General features: G+C 45.4%; 1 protein-coding gene across 2 annotated transcripts in view; it reads right to left on the bottom strand.

Annotated features, from left to right (window-relative positions):
• LOC111152601 (transmembrane protein 154) overlaps positions 1-17768 on the bottom strand; it is a 41950-nt gene that overhangs the window by 9654 nt on the left and 14528 nt on the right. The window contains exons 3-7 of one of the 2 annotated variants that reach the window (XM_022511123.1): positions 11556-11816; positions 11423-11461; positions 5693-5720; positions 4305-4390; positions 2020-2077 (exon numbers count right to left, since the gene is read on the bottom strand). In XM_022511123.1, the coding sequence (XP_022366831.1) occupies positions 2020-2077; positions 4305-4390; positions 5693-5720; positions 11423-11461; positions 11556-11816 (472 nt within the window). The remainder of the gene's footprint in view (positions 1-2019; positions 2078-4304; positions 4391-5692; positions 5721-11422; positions 11462-11555; positions 11817-17768) is intronic. The other variant, XM_022511132.1, reaches the window with a different exon arrangement.

Below are 17768 nucleotides of genomic sequence, written 5' to 3'. Positions count from 1 at the left end.
TGCTCAGGCTCACACATGCACGTGCTCTCTCTCAGACAAATAAATGAATAAAATCTTTAAAAACAATAATAATACCGGTACTTATTGAGAGTTTATTTTGTGGCAGGGTTTGTTCTAAGTGCCTTGTATCTTTCCAAGTTTTTAGTAACTAACAATTAGATTTGCTTTATAATCTTGTACTGCTCTTTGAGTAATCAGAAAGCACCTATATACCAAAGCCTAGGGACGCACCACTGTTGTTCCCACACGCCAGTGCTGGCTTCCCCGAGAGGGAACGAGGTGAAGCCAGGCTGTTGTCCTATGAATTGAAACCAGATAGTTCTGGACCAATGGAGGAATGCAGACATACACCTTGAAAACCATAGTTTAGCATAAAGCAGCCCTCCAAATAGCTTAAGGCTTTTTGTCATACAGGCAGAAACGAGCTCAAGTTTATTCCCAGGACCAACCTTTCAATATTTCAGAAACGTGATTTCTAAGATGCTTTCACAACCCTATAATACTCTAACATTCCGTTTCTTCTATGTTGCCAACAATTTCAAAGATCAAGAGGCAGGTACCTAAAAACCACTGATGTTTTGCATCATGTGAGGGTGCCCGTCAGAGATACAGTAACAAGATATTTATAGGGTTTTGGTGGTGATGTGGGTGAGCCCCACACGAAACATACACAGTGACTCATTTTTAGGTAAGATTAAAATGTGGGGAAAACACTCTTTTGTAATTTCCTTTGTGATATTCCCCTAGCATTTTCTTTTCTCTCCTCTGCTTGTTAATGTCTGGCATCTCATTTAAACAGGATAGGCTCTTTTCTGAGCCAGTGACAAATTTTTAACATACAGATACCTGGAGAGGTAATAATGACTGAAATATTCAATAGGAAGTGGATTTCCTTGTCAAAGCTGAGGTGTGCCTCAGTAAGAATGTGAGGGCCTGATGTGTGACATGGGGGGAGTGACCACGTCTCAGACGGGGTTGAGGGAAAGGTGCAGAAGAAGGGTCCAGAAGACAAGCATCTGACTGCCCCAATCACTATCAACAACCAGTCTTCCCTTGTGATGCTCCAGCCTCAGGGACTGCCCAGTGACAAGTGACTGCATTCTGGAAGCATTTAAGATGACAAGAACAGGACCTTTGGTTAACATGAAGGGAGAGGAGACTGGTGGTGTTTATCCTGCTCGAAAGTTTCTTCTATTTAGTCCCACAGAAGCATGAAGTCCCAGTCACAGGCTGTCACATTCTCTGCTCGCTGATCACCTCTGAGTCACCCCTACCAACAACTTGCTGCCCCCCAAATCACAGTGGTGCAATGTGGGATAAGGGACCGAGCTGCTGCGTCATCAATCCTTCCTACTGCGACACTTCTCACGTCCCGAATAACAATTCTCTGATCAAAAAGACCTCAAACATGGTCATTCCATCCTCCCAAAAGATAACAGTTAAACACCATTAAGGGGTGCTGAACACCACCAGAGTCCTAGAGGCCAAAATCTTCTATCAAGCAGAGCCACCTAGTGGTAGGATAGAATATGTTTATTAAATTCTCATTTAATTTCTCTCCTGTAACAAACGACCCAATCCAGGTGGGGTTTTGTTTTGCCTTGTTTTTTTATATGTCCATTTTGCTCACTTTTATGTACAGTTATTCCCTTTAAGATGGCCACTTCCATCTGTTTTCCTTACCAAACATCTCTTCATCCAAGCTAAACAAGCCTATAGTTTGTTATAATCACAAAGTTTTATGACTAAAATGGAAGCCGACTCAACAGTGTCTCTTTCGAAGGGCAAGAAAATGCCAGCGCTAATTTGCTTCTGAAGATGGAGCCACTAGGATGTTTACTTTGCATTTTCCTATTTGCCATAACTCACACTTTCTTTTCTCCATATGACACACACGTATATCCATGTAAATCGTCACATGAAATTTACAGGCAAAGAGACGGTAAGGAAAAGGTCTCACCCATAGTCTCCCATCCCCACCCCCATAGACCTCTCATCAATAGTGGAAACTAGAAGTACCTTGGGTTGTGGTTTGATTCCTTCTCTTCCTTTAAAGTAGGTAAACATTCACAGTCAGCTAGGACAGAAAAAAAAAAAAAAACAACAAACCCATTATTAGTCACCAAAATTCTGTCTTCTAGCCACAAAACTCATATATTTGAGCATCACATTTCCCTGATCTGTACAGTTCCTTGTGCAGAAATGGCCTCACTAGGGACTTCCAGAGGTTAAAAGATTAATGATGGCAAGGCTCCTGAAATGGAAAAAGCATTAGTAGCACAGATACAAGACTTCAACATGCCTCTGGCCTGGTTGGAAAGGGCACAACTCATCACCGCTTGCTTATTCAGTCCCTGAAGAACCCCACTGTGGCTCCAAGAGCTAGAATTTGCATGTTTCAGGTTAGACACTGGAATAAAATAGCTTTACCAGAGGTCCTGATGTGCCTGCAGAATGATTTCAGTCAAGGTGCCCAATCGAAAAGCCACAGGTAAACTGAGGAATGACTAACCTTCTTAAAGCCATCAGAGCTCTCTCCTATTATGCCACAGTTACTTTTAAGGAAAAACAAAATCCACCCCTCCATCATGCATGTGTCAAAATAACGCTCTGCTGTGGTGGTGAAATAGAAGTGCTTTTTTCCAGGTTTCTGGTTTAGTGAGTGTGCTAGGATCCTGATTTTGTATTACAATGATCTCAGGCACAAAAGGAAATAAGCAAGGTTATCTTTGGATAGTATGTATTTTTTTCTCCTTTCTACTTTTTTTTTTTGCATTTTCCATATTATATTATATATGCATATTTTATAAACTAAAAATAACAAAATGAAACTACCTTCAAGATTATCTCTGTGACCCGCTCCTATCCGTAAATGCCCTATGGAGCCATTCTTTCCTCAATATTGGGCTATGAAAAACAGTTCTGCTCAAAACTGTACAAGTTCCTGAAGGGTTCTAATCTTTTGGAAAGTTTTATGTTGATAAAGCCTCTGGTACAATCATTCTAATGACAGGTCTCTGGAATTGGACTTCACTGTTGTTGAACATGATAGATCCCAGGGTTTTTTTAAAAGATGAGTGCTAAAAATACGAATGATATGGTAAAATAAATCATGGATTTATTCATTTAATTGGAGCATTAAAAACAATTTATTGATTGGGGGCGCCTGGGTGGCTCAGTCGTTAAGTGTCTTCCGTTCAGGTCATGATCTCAGGGTCTTGGGATCGATCCAGTATCGGGCTCCATGCTCAGTAGGAAGCCTCCTTCTCCCTCTCCCACTCCCCCTGCTTGTGTTTCCTCTCTTGCTGTGTCTCTCTCTGCCAAATAAATACATAAATAATCCTTAAATTTAAAAAAATTATTGACTTTCTAAAGGAAATTTAAAGAGGAAAGAACAGCTACCATCATTTTTAAATCCAAATATTAATTTAAGGAAAAGTAAGGAACACATACAATTACTGCCAGATATCAACTGGGAAATAAGTTAAGGAGAATATTTGTAATACCACTATATTAGCGTTGTCCCATAGAACTTGCTTCAGTGGTGGAAATGTTCTAGATTTGCGCTGTATAATATAGTAGTTACAAGCCACAAGTGGCTACCACACACTCAAAACATGGCTAGAGTGATGGAAGAACAAAATTTTTAACTTTCTTTCATTTTTTAAAATTTTAATTTAAATGGTCACATATGGCTGGCATCTGTTGTACTGGACAGCACTGATCTATGTAAACTATATGTGGTAAAGTTTTATAACCATATGCAGATTAAAATCATAGATCTCTAAATTCTACAGTCAGATGCTGACTTTTTCCAGATAATTTGGACCTGGAGAGTTCCTCTCTTGAAAAATAAAAAAAATACCATTTGCTTCTTTAAAGAGGTCATTTGAAAAGCTCGCACAAAAATAAAAACAAATGGCACCAAGTGATGCCGCCTTCAAGGATGGTCAGACCCGGGTTCATGATCTCCTTGTTCCAGATCTAACATGGATCGGGCTCACACCGTCACACTCCAGGATTTACGGGTATTTCTAAAACCCCGCAGCCTTCTCAGACTAGAGAAGACAGAAAAAGCAACTTTAGGTGACCATACCATTTTTTTTTTTAAGATTTTATTTATTCACTTGACAGACAAAGATCACAAGTAGGCAGAGAGGCAGGCAGAGAGAGAGGGAGGAAGCAGGCTCCCTGCCGAGCAGAGAGCCCGACGCGGGGCTCGATCCCAGGACCCTGAGACCATGACCTGAGCCGAAGGCAGAGGCTTAACCCACTGAACCACCCAGGCGCCCCGGTGACCATACCATTTTTATTCATGCTGTTCATCCACTTGTCAAGCTCTTCCATCTCGATTTCCATAACAGAGGGTGTGTCCTCCTCAAAAATGGGGCTAAAGGGAAGCAAAAACCGTGTTGGAACCCAAAGAAGCGTGGGGTGATCTTTTCCTTTTGGGAGAGCCTGGAACGTTGTGTGGGGGAAAGGTGAACTTGATCTCATGAGTGACACTCCAGGGCAGATGGGGGGAGGGTGGGGTATGCCCTCTTCACCATACCAAACTCTAAAAGGAATAAAGGCTAGAACTAAAACAAACCTTCCTCTATCACCGATCCAAAGTCGGAGGGCACAGAGGGAGCTCAAAGGGAGCCCAGGAGACTCTGACCGCCCCCTAGAAGGTACAAAGTTGTGCCAGCCTTCCATCATGACGAGCCTCAGGGGAGTTGCCCTGTTGAGCATTTTTGCCTTGCTTAATTTCACTTCCCTTTCTTTGAGGTTTCTGATCTGTGCCCCAGGTCAAGGGGCCACTGTGAACAGGCTGTTTTCCTCACCTCTCCTTTCAATTCCCAGGCTTTTCTGTCATGGAGAAATAGAGCCCTTGCTTTCAGAAACCCACCAGACCTCACTTACCAGGGCTCCGAATCCACAATTATGGGAAAGAAGTCATTGTTAATGTAAATGGTATTGGGAGGAGGACCACCAGCTCTGAACCGCAGCATGGGCGTGACACCATGTGGAGGAAGTGAGCAAAGTGTCTAAAGAAGCCGGGTTGCTGGCCCGGGAAGCGGGGGTGGGGGCGGGGGTGGTGACAGGGTCCCAGAACACTCTTCTAGTGGAATCTTGCTCTCTCTCTCCCTCTCCTCCTTACCCTCTTTCTCCCCTTTCCCTCCCTCCCTCTCCCTCTCTCTGTCTCTCACTCTGTCCCCCCACTCCCTGCTCCATCCTTCTTTCCTCTCCCCCACCAGTCCCCTTCTCCCTCCAACCCAATGTGGTTCTGCCACATGAACTTTAGGCTTTTACCAGGGCTTTCCTCTTTTAATACCAGGGAACCTATCTTTCCTAGTGATAAAATGTTTAACCAGAATAAACGAACTGATGTCCTTGAAATACACCCAGTATCAGAGTATTGAACTACAATGCATTTGGAACTGTTAGCAGTCAAAAGAGATTTTTTTTCTGAAGAGGACCTTGTTCTTTGCCCAGATTCCTGAATTGGGGTTGGAGGACTAGTGTGCACCCCCCTCCCCTAGTAGGCTGCTCAGGGCCCTCTCCTGGAGTCCAGGAAATAAGAGACCCTCAAGGATCCCTCAAGGGTGTCTGAACAAAAACTCCTAAAAAGGCAGATGGCTCTCTAATCTGCTCCTCTCCCTGATATCCCTGTCCTCACTGAGCTGGGTCACAGGCAACGAGGACTTACACTTTGATATTTTCACTTCCCAGTTCACCTAAAGAGAAGAAAATACAAAGGTCATGTTAGCTTTCACTGTCCGTAACAACTTTTTATTTCAACCACAGCTGAAAACTCCTTTACGAAGATAAGAGATGACTTCAAATAGCATTTTTAAAGGAGCAATAGTTAGCCTGAGTCAGACATGCGCCATATTGAAACGAAGTCCTCATCCATATAAAATCTGTTTGTTTTTTTTAAGATAAGATGGTCCTCTGAGAGTGTTTACCTCAAATCAGAAGTTTATCCCTTTTTATTTTTTTAATCCATATAAAGAAGAAAACAGTGCGAGGGAAGGCATGTAGGAATGAGACAAGAGGGATGGCTCCTTGGTCCCCTGCCCCAAAATGTCCCATTCAAAACATCACTGTTGGGGCACATGGGTGGCTCAGCAGGCTAAAGCCTCTGCCTTCAGCTCAGGTCATGATCCTGGGGTCCTGGGATCGAGGCCCGCATCGGGCTCTCTGCTCGGCGGGAGTCTGCTTCTCCCTCTCCCTCTGCCTGCCTCTCTGCCTACTTGTGATCTCTCCTCTGTCAAATAAGTAAATAAAATCTTTAAAAAAAAAAATCACTGTTGCATCTCTCCTTGTGACACATCAAGCCCAACACCGTGACTGTCCCTTTGTCCCGGAGCAGGCTGTGGTAACCTCCGTCAAGGGCTCCCCTCGAACTCTGCTCTCACCCCTGCTGCTTGCTTGGCTGGACTCTTCACTCCCCTTCTGGTCTCAGTTTATACTGTCTCCTCAAGGAGCACCCTATATCTGAAGGAGGGCCCACCTTCCCGTTGCTCCCCAGCCCAGCACCTTTCTTACTCCTTTATAGCGTTTGACCCAATTTGTCGCTGATCAATTCATCAGCTTAATTTTGTCTGTGTCTCTGGCTAAAACATAGCTCCAGAAGGACAGAGATCATGCCGCTCTTGTTCGCCCTGATGTCCCCTCACCTTCCATCCAGCTAACACAGTAGCCGGCAAACACCCGGTAAATGGGTATTGAATAAATGAGAAGGTCTTAATGTCGATGGTCCAGCACAGATTAAATTCATGTCCAATGCTTCAGACTTCCGTAATGCTATAAAAGTGCAGCTTTGAGCAAACCAGCTTTGTGTTGCTGCGGGCGACGTGAGAACCGGGTAACAGGACATCAAATGCCCATCGGGCTCCACATGAACGTGCAGCAAGAAGCAGACCCCGGGGCCCTGGTTCCAGCTCTGTTTTGCTTGGCCGGGAAACGGATGCCTCCAGAGAAACGAGGCAGTGATGACACGTGACTGGAGAGCATAGGCCCCCAGCACCTTCTATGATGTGAAACCATGGAGAAGCAAACCACTTTGCAGAGGTTCCCCCGAACAGTCAGATGTTCCCGATCCTCGAAAGTCAGGGGTCTCTTTTGGCCAGGCCTGCAGAAACGCAGATCCCCATCGAGGAAACGCAGCCGGCAGGCACCTGGAGCCACGCTCCTGGAAGCTGGGAGCCGGTGTCATTCCCTGGGGTTGGCAAGCTTCCATGGTGTTGCTGATCCAGGAAAGCTAGGCACAGATGGAAGTTTCGTGCCATGACTGCCTACCTTCCAGGGCCTCTGGGTTATGCCTTTCTGGCCCTGGTAGGAACCGGAAGCTCTCTGCAGATGCCTGATCCTCAGACACTTGGACTGGGGAGAGGGGAGTATATGCATCTTGCATTTTTTATGTATTTTTAAAATCTCAAATTGACATGCTATTTCCTTAAGGGATTTTACCACACAATTGAGCCTCTCCTACAGGTGACCCATAGGATCCCTCCCTCTGTTGTGTCACTTCCCCCCTTTCCCTCCCTCTCCTTTCCTGCTTAGTAACAAGCCCAACCCCCAAACATACTCTAATTTCTCAGAGAGCAAGTGGCCCCACAGCCCCACCATGGAAGGCAGGGTTTTATCTTTATAATTTGAGCGCCTGCAGGCTTTGTGGCAAGTGAAAGCCAACCCTGCATGCAGACGACAGAAAAGTTTAAAAACCCATTACAAAAGTGCTCCAGACGCACTAAACACGAGGCTCCTGTAATCAGTATTCAAACAGAGCAGAGAGCCTTCTGTGGCCTCCTCTCCCCTGCTCTGAGACCATTACCCCTGGCCCAGCCGCCATGGCAACAGAAAAACATCTGGGAGAGCTCACCGGTGCGGAGCATTAAGCCAGGAGGGAGACCAATTACATGTCCCCAGCAATCAGGCGCTGCCCGCACCACTCCACCTGGCCTCTATGTCTTTATTAATAGCCATCTACTCCCTTTGCAACCGGAGGGCAAATGCACCTCTTACACAACCTCCATCTGCTCTTAATTCCATCTTTCCTCCTACAGCTCTTCCATTCCATACCCTCCTTCCCACTTTGTCCTCCCCCTCCAGTTCCCAGTTACTCCCACTTAGCCACCCACGCCCCACGGTCAGTCACTCTCTTCTGTGCACCTCTGGTGGTGGGATTGCTGGGCTGGCGGGGCAGGGGGGAGGCCTTCGCAGTGGGGGCCAGAGCCCCATAAGAGACTGACTTGCTTAAGCTTTTTTCCCACTCGGAACCCTCAGCAAGAGAGAGAGTGTCTTTCTGGAGATATACTGAGCCGTGCCAGGTGCCAAGACGTCACAGCCTGCCTAAAGTGAGGCTTTCCTGCCAGCTGTTTTCCCTGCAGCTCTCGTAGAGACACAACCCATGGAGACCCTTAATAAATGTTAAATAAGAACAACTGCAAATGTAACTCCTGGAGGTCTAGGAAGGACAGTAGAACAGAGTTACCGCCCAGCACTTTCCTTCTCCTGGACTTGAAATGGACAAGCCCAAAGGAAGAATGTGATTGCCAGTCGGAAGAAGGGTTCTTGCTACAGGTGTTGGCCAGGTCCTCCCCTGTCATCAAATGTACAGGCTTACTTCCTGGTGATGAAGAACACACCAGGCTCTATTCACTTGGGGGAGGGCGGGGAACAAATGTGTCTATTTCTAAATTGCTGAGGGGACGTCATCCATGCCCTCCCACAAAACATTGTTTTAGATGCTTTCCAAGCAAAATGCTGGTCTGACCCAGCGAGACAGTTTTATTTCTCCTGGGAAAAAAAAATATTTAAATCAGATTTTGTTAATTTGAACTGTCTCCTTTTATCTATTTTTTAGAGAGCTGGGGAGGGGGTGCAGAGGAAGAGGGAGAGAGAATCTTAAGCAGATGCCCTGCTGAACATGGAGCCTGACATGGGGCTCGATCTCAGAACCCTAAGAGCATGACCTGAGCCAAAAATCAAGAATCTGACACTTAACCAACTTCACCCAGGCGCCTCTCTCTTTTAATTGACTTGCATTATAACATTAAATATGGACTTCAGCAGACAGGAGTGATCAACTTTCCAGCATTTAGTTTGTTTGAAGAGATACCCATTTGTTAAGCAGTGAACCATCCATATCTATAGTAAAGGAAATATTCAAATAAAGCTCTATCAAAACTTGTGATAAGCAATTGTTTTGAAAACTTAAGATGTCTGTGTTGTTTCTCTTAAAGTGAGGTATATTTAAAACAAAAAGTATGTGCCAATTTGTATCAAGAATAAGTTTCAAGTTTCTCTTTATCTCTGGGAATAGGTAGATGCTCTTCTAAAAAAAAAAAAAGTGCTAACACAGTTTCATGAACTCGCTCTTTCAACCACAATTATCGGGCCACTGATATATGTGGTGGGCTACACACTGTGTCAGGTTGAAGGGGCAGTAATCATAAGAAGCAGCAGCTAACACAACATGCCAGCTACTCTTTTTCCTAAGTGGTTTACATAGATGAATCCATTTACTTCTCACGACGGCTCTGTAAGCCCAGTGTTGGATTTGCCCATTTCACAGATGAGGAAACTGAATCAGAGAAGTCATAGGGCTAGGAAAAAAAGCCACCCAGGCAGTGTGGTTCCAGAGTCCACACTCTAACCTCCAAACCACACCATTAAACAAGATAAACAAGGCAAGTCCTTGGTTCTTTTGGTCCTAAAGAGAACATAACCTAGTAAGAGAGACCAAAAAGAAAAAAAAAAGACAAGTCACCAACTTATGCCAACATAAATACTGTGCACCGTAAGTGAGAACACAGTCTGTAAGAGCTGAGAAGAGGCCATGATTCATTCATTTTGCCCAGGGAGTGATTACTCAAGGCTTCATAAAAACTTCAGAACTGGGCACGGAAGAAGAAGGTGGCAGGTTGCCAAGCAGACAAGAAGGAAATCCCAAACAGGCGAGTAGTGTCAACCAGTCATGTAAGAAAACATCGTGAACGTGTAAGCCAGGCTCTGGGAGCAGCAAATACTTGGGAGTGTGGCTCCAGTACAGGGTGCATGAGCCCTCTGAGAAGGAGGCCAGTTCTTGATGGCAAATGGCTTTTGAACTTGGAGATGCTCACAGTGAAGTTCCATGAAAAATCCCTTTCTGTATTTAGAGCCTGAAAGCATGCACATTTGAACGGACACCCCCATCCTGCCCCCCAAGCCCCATGACATCGTTAGATAAGATGGGCTACTGGGCTGCGGTTTAGGCAGGAAGTTCTCACTGTCCCTGAGGTTAAAAAAAATGGGGTTCAAGCAGCTCTGTTTGCTTTACCTTTTTCTTTAGCTTACAAAGGAGCTCCCATGTGACCACTGTTACTAGGTCACCCTAGTGGAGAAACGTGTTTCTCAAGCAGTGGAGCAGTGGAGAAACATGTGTTTTTTTTGACTCCCTTGGAATCTATGATATTGGCTCCTGCCAAGAAAGCTAACGCACATCAGTGCTCCTTCCCTAGCTCGCATTTACCATACCTTCTGGTATAATGGAAAATGACCATTTATAGCTCCTGCCGAGAGCTTAAAGGCTCTGCCGGTCAAGGACAGTGAGCCAGTCCCGGCAGGCCAAGGGCACGATCTTAAAGCCAGAGGTGCCCTGTTAGTGAGTGTGAGGGATATTGAGTGAGTTTGTATATACATATCAATATATAGCTCATTAGTGATGGTCTCATTCTTGAGTGATTTTTGGAATAACCAAAGGCTTCAACTTTAAGTCATTTTTACCAGTACAAGCCAAAAGTACTCAAGTCTGCTCTGGACTTAGAAAACCCTGACACCTAGTATTTGTTGCTCCTAGATTTGGAATTGAATACACACAGAGAGAACTCTGACCTAGGGAATTCTCCATCAGATTGGTTTCAGACTGATGCTGGTAATCTTCATCCTACTAGGAATCTCATACGAAAGTTAGCATAGCTTTAATGAGAATAAGAACCATGCTTACTAGGGTCTTTTCATAATCAGATTGGGATGGGGCATGGAGAAGAAAACAGTATCTTCAACAGAAATATACAGAATATATCATATATAATACACAGAATATATGACAGAAGAATCCTCTTCCGGTGGAGACGAGCCCAGGGTATCAACCTTCCCTTCCCCAATCCCAAGCTGACCTACTGCTTCGCCATTTTGAATGTTTCCTCCAATTTAGGGAAAGCTGCATGGACCTCTTGGCCAATATTAGATAAGGCCCTCATCTGGATTAAGTACAGAGATGGCAGCTGTGTGTTTTAAATCTCGATTTAGGCCGAAGCCATTCCCTTTTTGAAAAATAAGGGAATAGTCATCATTTACTATTTTATGTAGTCTTGGTTGTTCAACTTTAAAACCTCTCCCTTCTTTTTCCTCCCCCACTCCCCACTCCAGACAGCGTTAGGATCCTACTCACATGTCTGTAAGGCACTCTGAGATCCTCGGCTAGAAGTTTCTGTGGAGAAGAAACAAAAAAATATTTTGTTTTACGGATGGTTTGTTAACACGTGAAGCAATTGTCCAGAAATGGGAACATACAAAATATTTACCTTGTTTGGCTTTTTTTCTTTTATAGCGTATTATAAGGATTATCACTGATAAAAATAGGAGAGCAAATAAAACCAGTGGGATCAACACCATTAATACAAACTCTAACTGATTCTCATCCTCGTCAAAGTCGCTGAAACTTGAATTTGCAGTGAGTGCTCCTGTGGTCACTGTATCAAATGTATTTTGTATATTAGAATCTTCATATCTTCTTTCCTCTTCCAGGGACATATCTGCTGACTGTTCTGTTTCCTCAAAAAAATCTGTAGGGACACACACAAAATTGAGATTGCCATGGAGATAAAGCCACTATGTCATGTTTTCAATGATTTTTAAATACATCCTACACGCATCCCGTGGTAAACTTGGTCCCCTGCCTTTGATTTTCCAGTTCAGGGTGACTGAGTATCGATTAAACGTAAATGGAGCTCAGGCTGGGAGTATATTGAACACGGGATCAGAGCCCGGAGAGAAACCTTCCACAAATGCAGGCAGGTTAGCCTTGACCAGGTACGTTAGATAAGCTTGCACAAAGGCATTGAGAAGCTTTGTTGTGTCAAGGCTGATATTCCAGAACATCTCCTATAGGGGATTCATGCTATTTCAATAACATTTCTGGATGAACCTAAATTCGTATCTACTAGAAGTGAACTACTTTCCTTGCAACACTTATGTATAAAGGAATGCACACTGTCCCAATTTTCTTTGAAGATTTTATTTACTCATTTATTTATCTATTTATTTGAGAGAGTGTGATTGTGTGTGCCCTTGTGTGAGGAAGCGCAGGATCTGAGGAGGAGGGATGGAAGGAGATACAGAATCTGAAGCAGACTCCCCACTGAGCACAGAGCCCAATGTGGGGCTTGATCCTGCGACCCTGAGATCATGACCTGAGCCCAAACCAAGAGTCCAAGTCTCTGACACTTAACTGACTGAGCCACCCAGGTGTCCCAGACTGTCCTAATTTTTAATAAAAGGTTACCTATCAGTGTGGAAGAATTCTTAGAAACTGGGGTGACTGATTGGGTTTCAGTGTCCGTTCCCACATAGTGCAGAGTACTGAGTCTCTCTGGGATTATCTGACAGAAATTTTCCTGGGTTCTAAATAAAAACACAGCGTGTACTTCGTTTGTAAGGCGACGTTCTCAGGAGGAAGTTCCCTTAGGGATCTACTCCAATATTTAAATGTATTTCATAAAAAGCATTTTTAGAACTTTCCCTATTAAGAAACTTTAAGCAAGTTTATTCTGTTTGAATTTCCGATTGTGTGGAAAGCCATCCTGGGGCTCATCCCAGGGCAGGGAAGGACTATGAGCCTGACGATTATCTGACAAATCTCCCCTCACCTTGGCTATGTAGTGATCACAGTAAGGTAAGCAGAAGGTTTTCATCCTACCATAGCATAGCATTGCTTATCCTTCAAATGGGGCCCGCCAAGGAAGAGAGCATATGAGTTTGGGCCATAGAAAATTAATCCAATAAGGTGACGGATGGGAAAATTCTTTCTAAAGAGCAAGGTGCTGTGCAAATAGAAAAGTCAGTTGCTACAAGCCAAGCTCTCTACTCAGAGGTCAGTTCGCCCTGCGGAATGTCGGAGGGGGTCCCTGCAGGGCCCATGCCACTGCTATCTATCTGTGCGACTCAATGACGATGGATTCCTCTGATTTTATTTATAAAAAGGTTTGTTTGATCATAGTCTAATTTGTTGTTGTTGTTGTTATACAGACCAACGTCTCAGTGTCCTCCAAGAGCCCAGAATCCACTTGAAAATCTCACTGGTAAATGCCACCCAAAACCATCAGAATCAATCACAAACTGCAGCAGCCAGTGTCCCTCACAGGTTTCTGCCAAAAGCAGGATTTTAAAAAATGTCTACTATTTATTGACCTCTGTCTGGGGTAAGTGGCTTTGTCTATATATATGTTTTGAAACAAATAAGTTAATAATAATAACCTATGTTAAGACCTTTGATTCATCATGTATCACCCCGAACCAGGAAAAGATGTTTGTCCTTCATTAGAGGACAGAACAATCTTTTCATTAGAGTCCCCTTGTTTGCAGAACTATTGGGACCAAATAGCATGCTTCACTGATAATCCAACCAGAGACGACGAGACATTTACAGGGCATTGGGGGTGAGGGGAGGGGAGCAGCACCTTTGCAGGTGCAGTTGGTGGTACTGACCCTGTTCCTTGAGGTCAGTGCTCACGGACCTTCCTCGAATCCCCAGACTTGCCTTTTATCTCATTCCCTTACTTCTACTACAGCTGAGGCTGCTGTCACTATGTCAGGCTAACCTTCCTAGAGAACTGACCAAGACAAGTCCTGTGCTCTGTCTTTTACCTGGATTATCTCATTTGCCCTTACCATTTTTCCAGATGGAAACTAGGGCAAAGAGGTTACACGGCTTGCCCATAGTCACAGAGCAATCACGGAGGAGGATTTGAACCCAAGAGGGCCAGTCGCAGAACCCGAGTGTTAAACCTCACATGGCATTTTCCTTCCGATAAGATAGGAATAGGGTGATTACCAGTCATCAAGTGGTGAACAAGAGAGGGAACCCCCTGTCCTTGCTCCTCTGCCTATAAGGAGGTGGCTTCCTGTCACGAAAGGGAAGGGTGAGGGGATGGGTTCCAGAAACTTGGCTCTGCAGGACTCCTCCTCAGCCCGGGTGCACTGTGGGCAAAGCTGCCCAGAACAGCAAGATGGGCTTGGCACCTCTCCAAGGAAGGCTTTTTTTTTTTTTAAGTTTTACTTATTTTATTTTTAAAATTTATTTATTTTGGAGAGAGAAAGAGAGAGAGAGCAGGAGCAGGAAGCAGGGCAGAGGGAGAGGGAGAGATTATCTTAAGCAGACTCCCTGCTGAGCACAGAGCACAATGCAGGGCTCGATCCCACGACCCTGAGATCATGACCTGAGCCAAAACCAAGAGCTGGACGCTCAACCATCCACCCCTCCAAGGAAGGCTTTGAGTCACCACTTGACCCTGGCCCCAGAAGAAGAGAAAATAAGGAAGGAAATGTGGTAGCTGGAATAACGAGGGCATTTGGATAATCAGGAATAAAAGAGAAATGGTACAACCAGATGGTCCCAGGTTGCACATTCATTTTTCAGCATAAGGGGCAGTGCTGGTCACGGGTGGCCTTTAGTGACAATTGGCAGTGAAAAGAGCTGGCATTCCTCTCCCCATATCCCTCTCATATACACCCTAACATACATTTTCCACATGAAGCCTCATTTACTCTCTCAGAATCTCTAGTGACTACCTGAATAAGTAAGAACCAAGGGGTCAGTCTCTCTCCCTATTTTATTTTTCTTTACCTTACAAGCCTTCATCTCCAGATGCTTCTATGAGAACCTTCCTCCCAGCTCTCTCTGCCCCATCCAACACCATCATAGCCAAAAATAATAAATAATGGTAATAGGCATTAATCCGATGTTTTGTATGCTAGGAACTAGCTAGGATAACAGGCACTGCCTAATTTCATCTTCATGACAAATTTATTGTGCACATTTTACAGATGAAAAAACTGAGTCTCGAATGTCTTGCCCTGGGTTACAACCCTGACATTTATAAGTTCTGCTACATGGGGTTTGAAAACCGCATTCCCTAAAGCATAGTGCCAAAGGACAATGAAGTTTCCAGTCACAACTCTCTCACTTCGTAGTAGTGGGAATTTGAATGAATTCTTCACCTCTGTGGCCTACTGTCCTAGTTTGTACAACTAAGGGGTAATCCCCAAAGCCCCATCTACTTCCACATTTCCACACATATAGTGTTTATCTTGTTTTTAATTAGGATTTTTGAATTATTAGACACATGGTACTTAGACATGGTACTTAGGCACATGGTACTAAGGTCAGAAAGGAAATGTTACTACACCACGTCCCCTAGTTACTCCTGTTCCTTCCCCAGAGGTGGCCATTATTTCTTTTGCCTTCCAGAGAAACTCCCTGCCTATGTAAGTATCATTTCCTGTTTTTGTTTTTGTTTTTAACACAAAAGGTAGCAAAGTCTACATATGTTCTACCCTTTGCTTTTTTTTACTTAAAAACTGGTTTTCAAGATTATTTCCTGTCTCTATACAGGGAGTTGTTTTTCCCCCTATTATCTGCTTGTATCATAACCTATTCCTATTCACAGAAATTTAGGTTGTTTCTTTTGCATTTTCAGAGATGTCACAATAAATACCCCTTACATCCCTCAGTTGGCACGTGTGCCTGTACAATCTGTATTGTTTTAGAAGATTTTATTTATTTATTGTCAGAGGAAGAGAGAGACCAAAAGCAGAGGGAGGAGCAGGCAGAGGGAGAAGCAGTCTTCCCACTGAGCAAGGAGCCCGATGCAGGACTAGATCCCAGGACCCTGGGATCATGACCTGAGCCAAATGCAGATGCTTAACCAACTGAGCCACCCAGGCACCCCTGTACTGTCCGTATTTCGTCTCAAGTGTAGACAGAGCAGGGGTGAGGGGGTTGGGTGCAGTTGGGAGAGGAGACAGCACCAAACTACTCTTAGAGGTCTGCCCTCGTAACTTCTCCGAGATAGCTCCAGCCCAGGCCTCACACTATGAGGACTGGCAGAAAGTAAGTTAGGAAAATACTGGGTGTGCAGAGAGTGTCTGATGAGAAAGGAGGGGCAGAAGTTGACCAAGAGTGGGGATCAGTCCCAAGAGTTCATGCCAGGAGCATTACATGTCATCAACAGGGGAGCTGGGAAATCAGGGTGGGCCATTGAATCAAGTCAGTGACCAAGCATGGGTGACCTAGGTAAGAGTTCAGAAGAAAACCAGGGATGGACAAACCCAAGGTGGGAACTGCAGAGGAGCCAGGGATCACAAGACAAGGCAGGGGAGTCCAGAGGGCAACTCAGGGGATGTTTCTCGGGAGCATTATGGAGGTTGTCCTGTGGCCCATGGGGTAACAGCAACTCTCAACCCAATGGACACGGGGCCCCCTAAAGCCACACTACCTTGGACATGCCTTGGACCCCAGCCTTTTCTAAGCAACACTTGCTGAGGCCCATAACTGTCAAGAGTGATTTCCTGTAGGAACCATCCTATGCTGCTGGGATAAGCAACCTAAGGGGTCCAGCACTATTACGGGAAAACCCAGAACTCTCTTTCAGGAAGCGAGTCTGGGGCTTACATGTGAAGCAGAACACGCAGGGCCGTGTCTTGTGTGGTGCATGGACTTTGTGGACATCTCCGTGGCAACGTGGCAGGCAGGATGCCGACTGACAGGGCCTGTGAAAGCCCCTCCCGGCTTCAACCTTCCCTTTCTTAAAGGCCAGGAAAGGAGGCCCCTTTCCTGCCTACCCCATCGTGTTCCCCCGAAAAGAGCAAAGGGAATCACAGACATGAAAATGCGGCTAAGGCTAACCCAGAGAGCCCCACACTCCTGCCAGGTGCTGGTGGATTTGCTACTTCCTTTATGTTCTGCCCCTTCTCCCTCCCCCCTCTCTAGACTCACTGGTTTCTCTGCTGCTCCCCAGGGTACTAATCTGTCCGCTATAACGGCTTCATTCTTTTGTCGTTGTTGTGTCTGCTTACCTAAATTTGGACATATTTCGGGGTAAAATATGTATGGCCCGGGGGCTAAAACTGAGAAAGCTGCAGAAATGGATAGGGTCCAGCCTGTGAGCGAAAAGGGAGAGGCGTTAGGCTGCAAAAGCACAGAAGAGAAGAAGGAAGAGCAAGGACAGTATTGGACAAGCAGACAGGCTGTGTGAGGGTCACCGGTGGGGCCCGGGCCCTGCAAGTGACCTGCCCAGGGAATCCGTGTGCGGTGGCGAGGGCTCCAGGCCACCACGGAAGCTCTGTCTTCAAGGGGTCCCCATGCACACTCTCCCGCCCCCACCCTGCACTCTCCCTTTCACCGTCTCTCTCCCTCCACTCAGGTCCCGCCAAACTCTACATCTTGGGTGTTGGCATGGGAATGAGGAAAGCGCTCCACTTGGCTTTTAATCCTCAAATCCTAAAATTACCAGCTCAGTTGCACCTGCAGCATCCCTTCCGAAAGATTATTGACAATATCCATGCAAACACATCTGGGACGCATACTCCACACATCTGGCAAGGACCCTGGGGCAAATCCTCGGAGGTAGGTTGGAAAGTGGGGGAAATGTTCTTGGTAAGCCTGCCGGCCCCAGCCTCGGAACAGGCACGTGACACTCCCCCCCCCCCCCCCCCCCCCCCCCCCCCCCCCCCCCCCC

Source organism: Enhydra lutris, unplaced genomic scaffold (assembly GCF_002288905.1).
Source record: "Enhydra lutris kenyoni isolate GAN:26980312 unplaced genomic scaffold, ASM228890v2 scaffoldscaffold3, whole genome shotgun sequence".
Lineage (NCBI taxonomy): Eukaryota > Metazoa > Chordata > Mammalia > Carnivora > Mustelidae > Enhydra > Enhydra lutris.
The sequence above is the reverse complement of the archived record's forward strand: the minus strand, read 5'-3'. Positions and strand labels throughout refer to the sequence as shown.